The 9,479-nt window shown below is 34.3% G+C and overlaps 1 protein-coding gene across 4 annotated transcripts in view; it reads right to left on the reverse strand.

Moving 5' to 3' along the window:
* Positions 1-6: 6 nt before the first annotated feature.
* LOC117110002 (neuronal acetylcholine receptor subunit alpha-3-like) overlaps positions 7-9,479 on the reverse strand; it is a 31,832-nt gene continuing 22,359 nt past the window's right edge. For all 4 annotated transcript variants that reach the window (XM_033252537.1, XM_033252539.1, XM_033252540.1 and 1 more), the window contains 4 exons: positions 4,271-4,315; positions 3,312-3,421; positions 1,627-2,162; positions 7-962 (listed from right to left, as the gene is read on the reverse strand). In XM_033252537.1, coding sequence (XP_033108428.1) covers positions 412-962; positions 1,627-2,162; positions 3,312-3,421; positions 4,271-4,315 — 1,242 coding nt within the window. In that variant the 3' untranslated portion in view covers positions 7-411. The remainder of the gene's footprint in view (positions 963-1,626; positions 2,163-3,311; positions 3,422-4,270; positions 4,316-9,479) is intronic.

Genomic DNA, 9,479 nt, shown 5'->3' on the forward strand with positions numbered 1-9,479 from the left:
TTATGCACAATCTGTACTGTAGGTCTGTGGATAATAAAGGTTTTCTTCCTTGAAAAGTATTTAAAAACATGTACACCTGTGTCTTTGTAGGCCTGTAGGCATTCCACCTTATTACGATACTTCTGTCCATAATATGTACAGTACAAATACCACTTGTACTGTAAACGCATATCTGCACGGTACGCAATGTTCTATGTCAAATAGAATTATATTAATAGAACTGCTTGGTTATGGTTTTAAATAATGACACAAAAGAAATTTACTGAAATAGATTTGATTCCGCGCGTCTTCTATTACTATAATTATTTTATTATATACTCTGTTCAAATTACAAAATCACTATTGTCACGTTATTGATAAATGAAACTATCTAACGACGTAATGTCAGTACTCTAAGCTCCTTTGTTTTCATTAAAAAAAACATCCGGTTGCAGCCAATATAAAGAAAAGAGGGAAAATTGTATTAACTGTGACAAATATTAGAAGTAGTGTTCTATCAAAGATCGCTGCACCATCTTTCCACTCTTTAGCTACAGAAAAATCTTTCTCTTTTTGTCGTTTTCGTAAAGTTAAGTACTCAAGACTTTTGACAATTCCTTTAATTTCCTTTTCAACTTTCCTAAATTGTGTAGAAAAATTTGGTGATTTGTACGAATTATCGATATTATTGGATACGTAAGTACCATCTATTAATCCTTCAGTTTCGCCATGATATCCATTTGCCCTCTCTTCCAACTCCAGCGTTTCTTTCCGTATCAATGATTGGAAATCTGTACGACGAATAGTAGCCTGCACCGGTGCTGTACAGTTGCAGATAATGCGCGCCAAAAACGAAAAGAGAAATGTATGTAGCCATTTTGGCATTTTCTGGAGGGATGACTGCTGGTGAAATATATGTAGGCTAATGACAGACATGATCACTGACAACGCAACCATTGCAATCATAACGATGAAGTATTTCCCTGCAACAACAAACATTTCTTATGTAAACCTCAGTGTCATTATAATCAAATTATTTCGAACAGTAGGAGTTCTAAGTGAACCGGAAAAATACTGCATGCTGCTAATTCAGAAAAAGGGATAGTGAACTGTGTCTATCACGATGAATATGATTTATGCGGTTCAAATTTAAGCAAAAATATACAAAGAAACGAAGAACAAAATATTCCAAAAAAAGTTTTTAAAATTATCTAATGGAAGTTAATGCTATTTTAATTAGTATGCTTAATCGAATGCTCTACATCGATTTCATATTAAGTGGATTTTATAGAACATTAAAATTTAATTTTGAAAGCGAATGATGTCCGATTGAAACTCTTCACCTGAAAGTTCACTCGCATTTTAGAGAAGTTAAATTCCCATGCAATAGACAATAATTATACTTAATGTATTTATAATCTATCTACATAATTCACAATGTTAAACCGGGCTATTAAGACGACAAACTACTGTCGTAATTACTTATTTGAATGATCATTATGGGTTAGCATTGAAAACATTAAACTATGTACTCCGGGTAACATAAAATGAACCTGGGTCACCAGAAAGGCATGTTGTTTTCATTGTGATGTCATCGTGTGTCAAAAAACAGAATATTTTGTGTATATAAATAATTGGTGAACTTACCTATAATTGGGAAAGTGCCGTCGGAGGCAGGGGGAATACTCGCAAATACCAGCTGATTAAATACGACAAGAGAGAGCATAACCGTAATGGAGAGAGTCATCTTCTCACCCGAGTCAGGTGGAAGGTAAAACACAAATATTGAAAGCAGTGATATCATGAGGTACGGTAATATCAAATTATAAATGTAGAAATCAGAGTTCCTTTTCACTTTTAGACTGAAAGTGAGGGTCGAGTATGCATTCGGGCAGCAAGAAAATTTGTCTTCTTCGCGGTTGATATCGATGTCAATAAGGTCCCATTCACCGTTAGGCTGGTAACTGTCGATTTCCCCTTTCGTTACAGCACTAATAATGTCGACCTGTAGTTTGTCGTGTGCCCACGAACCAAATTTCATTCGACAAATTTGAGTATCAAATGGATAAAATGTTAGGTCTACTTTGCAATAACAAATGTAGATGTATGGTGTCAAATATGATACTGTCCCGTCATATTGAATAGTAATTGGAAGTGGGCTTCGGTAGTCCTCTTCATTTACACTGTAAGAAATTGAAGAAAAAGAAATAAAATAAATATAATGAAGGTTCCTTGAAACAATTTTCATCTAGTAGTTTGTTCTGTCGTTGTAAATTCATTTCTTATATTAGAAAAAAATGCTCCGTATCAAGGTGATGCTTCTCACGCATCCCAGTTATGCTTTACGAATCATGTCTCATCTTTGAAAACAGACCTGTTTATGACAGTGTAAAAAATGACTGGAAACCACAATCAAGTAATTGATCCCAGCTTTATCCCTACAACATTGTAGAATTTCAAAACTAGTACTCAGGGATTAGAATACAACCATGTTAACTATCAACCATCATCACCAACAATGCAAAATCAAAACTCAAGAATTTGTGAATTTGTACAAAGGTATTAGTGTAGCTCTAACAGCTTTGCAGTACCTGAAGGCAGGAACTGCGATTAGAAGACAACAAGCTACAGTTCACTTCTATAATTCGATAACTTACAGTTAGGCCTAATTAGCTTTAAAAAATTACTCTCTAAATACAGATGAGTGAAAAAAGAGCGCCTACAGAGACCACTCCTGATAGAGTGAAATAGAGTGAGATTTCACTCTATTTACAGTATATTAAGATTAATATTCACTCATTTAAAAGTGAATTTTCAAGCATAAAAATAAAAGTTATCACTGTAGGCACTCTTTTACATTAAGAGAGTATAACTAACAATCTTTGCATATTGAATGTTGATAACTCATGTATTTTTTTTAGCAAATCGGTAATTCAAACTTTATTTTAAATTTCAAAGTCGTTTTTATCTTTTGGGATGGTATTATATCTTTAACCACAAGCTACGGATTCAGAATTCAGAAGCTAAACGTGTTTAGGTCCGGCCTAATGTGTTTAGGTTTCTGAGGTGTTAGATACGCTTAGGTATTGGACATCATAATGTCAAATACCTAAGCACATTTTTATATCTAGACACGTCAAGATCCTATGCACATTAAGATATATCTAAACACGTTTAGATTTTAAACGTATCACCACAAAACAGGGCAACATTACATGGAGCTTTGCGTTTAAATTCTCCGCGCTGTTTTTACAGTGTACACTAGAGTTTTTATTATGCTTTTCAAATCCCCTTTACAAATGTTGTCTATAAATTATATTTCATAGACCTACCTGTTGTATAACACTATGTCCGGTCGCCATACTCTGTCTGATGGTACCCTTAAGATACTAGTACCATTGAATCTCTTTGGATTCCACATCAAAAATTCATCAGTCCATGTCTATAAAACACGGCAAACTTAAAGAGTTAATTACATAGCAATCCAATAAAATGGAACATAAACATTCATAATGCAAGAACAATGTTTTACATTCAGTGTCTTCGATAATACAAAGAAATTTTATAAAAAGGTAACTCATATGGTCAAAGTTACCGAAGTATAACGGTACCAAAAGCCACATATAAACTAATGTGGTGACTTAAGTTAATAAGGAAGCCGAATGACGATAATAAAGATGACGTATTCTTATTCGTTATCGTGTTTTTTTTAAGGCTTCGAAATTTTCCTATTAGCATTCACTTGAAAATTTAACAAGAAAAATCTGGGAAAAATATTCCTTGTCAATTGACAGAGGTATAAATATAGCGTTCTGATAATCTTTGCTTAGATCCTTAAATTGGCTTGTAGTCAATTTAGGGATTTTCGTAGTAAACGGTCTGTAAACTAGCAAAAACTTAATATTGTTTGGATGTTTGTATCATAGAAATTAGTCCCTTGTTTGATTCTTTTAAATTATAGGACTACTCAGTCATGCATTGTTTACTAGAAGTAAACAAAGACCACCAGGGATTGGAAGGTAAAGCTTTTTACCATCATGCACCTTGCCAACATGTCTATTATTCTAATACTAATTAATATTATTCCATGTAATAATTAAATTATTGTTCAATAATTTATTTTAGGTACTTTAATACATGACAATAACAATAACAATAATAGGCCTAATAATAATAATAATAATAATAATAATAATAATAATAATAATAATAATAATAATTATTATTATTATTATTATTCCCCGACATTACTATCTGTCTGAATGAATATAAATAAAATATTGATGCATACCTGGCGTAACCAAGCAACGATTGTTACCTGCTGTTTTACTTCATCCTAGGAAAAAATATAAACGTTGAGAATTGATGTTTTATACGTAGTACGTGGGAATATAATATTATTAGAGGAATGTGATAATGATAATGATAATGACCACGATGGCGATACTAATGATGGTGATGATGAAGCTTTACGTATCATTCCAACATAACCAATATATGACCTTATTCCAGATTTTTTTTATAGGCCTAACTGTTTGAAAGAACCTGGTAGTGCTTTTATCAGCTTGTTGATTACATAACACTTGAGTTAAGAGATGTTCAAGACGGTAGTGTAATTGATGATGATGATGATGATGTTTTTTTTTAGTATTGGTGTAAGTTCTTTGTGTGTTGGCCTTTTATACAGTTGCCATTTTGTTATTGAAATTTTGTCAAATTGGTTTTGTTTTTTTAATTATGTCACACTTAGATGATAAATAACTACACAATACAAGTTACACCAATTACTATATATTTACAATAATGACCAAGACGATGATCAATTAATCGTATAATGTGCAAAGTGCATCATAAGTATATCATTTGTGTCTCTTGAAATAAACACAGCCATACAACACACTGTAGGTCATCTGTCATCTTAATTCAATCAATTAGCCAATAACGGATAAATAATTACCGCTACAAAAATATTTCTTATTAAACGCTTAATGAATTATAGACAAAGGTAATAATATGGTGAATTGAATTAATTAATTCGTGTTATCGAAAACACATCAACGGTTTCTTTTATTGACAGCTGTTTTAGAACACTAAACTTGGCTTTGAAATCCACCGATATTATTGAAATCGTCAGTAGAGCAAAAATTCCCCCAATCATTAAACTATAGAAATGCAAGTTACAATAGCACATCGTCTTTTGAATTAGACGTTAAGCAGTTGGTCCTTGTGCAATAGGGTACATGTACACGTTAAGAACGCAGAACACACTTTGGAAAATAGTGGAGGATTGGGTTCCGGTGTATACTTCCCAAATCAACAAGAAGGACTCCACTGGAAATAAGTATGCAGTGGCGTGTTGATATTTTAGGAAGGATAATCGCAGCCGAAACGTCTACATTAGTTTCTGGGGGAAAGTAGGGGGCCTAATTAGGGAAAGACCGTCCATTTGATTCTTAGCTACCTAAGAAAACGGCTGCCTTAAACAATGAGCGGCTGTCATCATTCTTCTCAGTCATTACATTTCGATAAAATATCGCAGAATCAAATAACCGTAATTAAATGGTAAAACTGACAAATATGCATGGACCAGTATGGCCCAACTGTGTGACAATTAGACACGGAATGTCTACTTTACCATATTTATTACTCGATTTATTTTTACAATAGATCTCATTAAGTCAATTCTGGAAGCGTATATCAAAACGTATGTTAAACATTCTACGTAAAGCAAACTGTTTTCCAACACTTGGATTAGACCATTAGGTCTTAACCAAACCAAAATAAAATATTTTAACAATGTTTTTGTGGGGGCCTTAGCAACAATATCAAAGAGGCGGGGCTTAGCCAAGAGGCCAATTGTCTGTGATCGTGATCACGTGATCCAAGTCGTATCTATTCAGAAGTACTGTATAAATGGGTACCTTATTTATTGTTCCGAATGCAAATTTGCTGATTGCATCCAATAGAATAGATTACACTTTGGGGAGGTGTTTGAGGCCTAGATTCATGTTTTCATGCAACGACCGTGTAATATCATGAAACGCATGGAGGCCTTATAACATAATATGTAGCCTACTATACGAGACCGTGGGTTTAAGCACTATAACAAAGAAGTAAAATCAAGAACGATTTCAATCAATTTTATTCTATTCATGGTTGATGATGTGCAGGATGTAATTAATGAATCTGGTAATTACTAGACACGAATTGCATTTAATTAGTGCTCCTTTATTCCAGTAACATGACACAGACATGCAAGTCAGCTTAGTAGTTCATAATACAAATGACAATATTTGAGTAAAATCATCTAGTCACAGTAGTTGTCTTTATACAAATCTCGTGCTTTCCAAACATTCATCCTGACCTACATTAATGTGAATAAGGTCATCATTTTCATAAGCTAGTCACTAATAACTTTATCGTTAAATTTGAAATGAAAATTTGGAACTGGGCATTTGATTGCCTCAAAGATGATGATGATGATGATGATGATTATGATGACGCGACCGACATCTCCAGTTTGCACAGACCGGATATCTGAAGAACTGAACCAACCAATGGAAAAAATATTAAGTATAAAAAGGAATACTTGGTCCCCAGTTCAACTCACATCGCTGCTCTTGTTGGAGGTCTGAAATATAAGTTACGATAGCGCATCCTCTTCCGTATGAGACGTTTAAGTAAGCCGTTAGAACGCAATACAATCTTCGGGAAAAAGTAAGGGATTTTATCCCGGTGGACTGCCCAATCACCACCAGAAGTAGAAGGACCCCATTAGAAATAAGTCTTCTTTCGTGGGTTATCCTTGGTGTTTACACACCGAACAAATCCATCTAAATCCATCCATCTGGAGTTTCAATGTACATTAAGGGAGAGTAATAGAAGGATGGACAAAGATATCTTATAGATTATACGATTGTTCTGTGGCTTTATTAAAATGCATACTAACTGAGTTTTTTTTTTAGTTCCTTTACCTCCCGACGGACCAATATATATATATTTCTTTTTCGATTATTAACATTACTGTCATCGCAGGTTATGCGTCATGGGAGTAAATTAACGAAGCTCATTTATTGTGATCGCTATTTTTCAGTAGAACTAAGTCTTAAAACGTCAGTTTCTTTCATTAATGGACCCTTCTGGAAGGCCCGCAACTAGGATTCCCGCAATAGTAATTCCAGAGAGCAAAGCGATCCTCCGACTGAGGTCCATAGACTAAAAAGCACCGGACAAAATTCGGTGGTTCTGATTGCAACATATATATCAATAACATGTTTGGAATTGATATTTAATCTATATCATCACCGCTTTTGCATCGCACTTGAATTGTTCATTTTGTTGAATCCCAACAAATTACAAACATGGACACCCCTACCCCTCGTCCGATGTCGTCTGATTGAATATATTATTATTAGTTTTACAAATCCAATCGAAGTTAATGTGATTGCTAATTCCTAATATTGTTGTCTGAAAGAATAATTTGGGCAAATTCTAAACCATAAAACGGTTTTACATGAACTCATTTAAAGTTATTTGAGATATTAATTTTATCCCTACGTGCCACCTCAGTCCGACCATGGTAGGCCTGATGTGAAAGCATCTTGAAAAAATGGCATTCTAGATGCCAAGTAGCAGCTGGCAACCTGCAAATAGTTCCCCCTATACCTTTCCGGAGTGTCAATCAAACTTAACAACTGACTAATCAGAACAGCGCTATGAATACGCGCGCGTCTTACAAACACACGTGTTGTCCCACAAACGCACGTGTTCGCGTATGTTTTAACACTGCCGACTTGTGAGACCTTAGCAACAGTATCCAAGGGGCGGAGCTTAGCGGAAAGGTCTATTGCAACCACATGCAGGGGCAGATACAGGATTTAGTTAGTGATAGTCTAATCAGGGCCGGCTCGACAAACTGGCCGAATAGTTGTTATTTTATATTTATACCTCTAAACAATTTCAAAATCAGTCATAATTACTAAATTAAATATTGTCAAAAAAGTTGAAATTTACATAGGCAATACAAAAACAAGCGCATAGTGTTGTTAAAATATATAACATTGAAAAGACAATGTGATTCGTACATTAATAGTAAATTCATAAATTTATAGGTATCAGTATATATTTGTTTAAAAAGTAATGGAATTGAGAAAAAGTGATTCGGCCAACTTACAGCGTATACTATTGTAAATTCTCCATAAAAAATAAATTAGTAAATGTTTTGCATGACATGTTAATTTTGGCACATCTTGTCAAAATGTGTTATTGATTCAGCTACTTATTCCCAATTTGATACAGGTATTTACGGTTATTTTAAAAAGCACATGGACACAATGCAAAACTACGATGAGTTAGAAAGGTTGTTTATGTTTTCAATTACACAGAAGACAAATAAATTGTAATTGTTATGTTTGCTTTACATCATGATGTTCATATTTTTTTCAACGTGTTTTAAAACTGCTTCAAGTAGGTAAAACAAATTTAAACAGTAACCATAAGAAACAAATAGATGGTTGTCTCATGTTGACATTTGGAGATCTCTTTTAGCTTGGGTCTTCATTTAAAGGTTCAGGTTCGGTTATCCTCTTATGCCGTTTGGAGACCACTTTAGCCCGTGGTCTCTATTTAGAGGTTTCTAATTCGAGACCGGACCCCGAGACCACTCCAAATTTCAGGTCCCTAAAGTGGTATCGTATTGCAGGGCGGACTGTATGTATGTTCATGCTATTGTTTGTGGACCTTAGCAAGGGACAGCCATATTAGCGGAACGGTCCTTCTCATTTGGATGAAGGAAAACATATAATTTTTCTTCGTCTTTTTTATTGACACGTCTCTTGTTGGTGTACTGGAAATATAAAAAAATTGAAAATTAATGTTCCTATGCTTACTTAGTTTAATTTCCTAGGCCTACATTTTATCATCTAACTAAACTAAAAAACGGGGTTCGATGTTAGAGGCCACGCGCCGGGGCAGTGCCAACTAGCCACCCCTTCACGGTGTTAACGGTTTACGCTAAAAGTGAATCGCTTTGATGCACACGAGGTACCAATCTTTCTACATTAAGCAATTAATGATCTTCTTACGGATTGAATATTACTTCGCATACAGAAACCACTCTGATTAGATTTCTTTCTAATAAATTGCCTTAGAATTATTCCGGACTCTATACAATTCTATGGATAGTGATATGCATTGTATCGTTCCGCTCTATCGCTTTCCGATTCCATATTTTTTTGTTTTCAAATTATTACGAATGCATAGCTTTTTATTTGATGAATCCATTCGGGAATAAGAATACTGTTTTCATACGCACGAAATATCCACTTGAAGAAAATACATGCAACTTTACTACAGCAAGAAATCACAATTAACACAGGGCATTCGTAAAACTGAAGGCAAAACGTCACAGGTTAGTGCGACCTACGTATAGGCCTATCCAACGACTTATGATGAGTCATTAGAAAATAAAAAAAACCTTCTTTAAATACAAGGGCATTGAT

Source organism: Anneissia japonica, unplaced genomic scaffold (genome assembly GCF_011630105.1).
Source record: "Anneissia japonica isolate Jap-2015-1 unplaced genomic scaffold, ASM1163010v1 scaffold585_len4108843_cov191, whole genome shotgun sequence".
NCBI lineage: Eukaryota > Metazoa > Echinodermata > Crinoidea > Comatulida > Comatulidae > Anneissia > Anneissia japonica.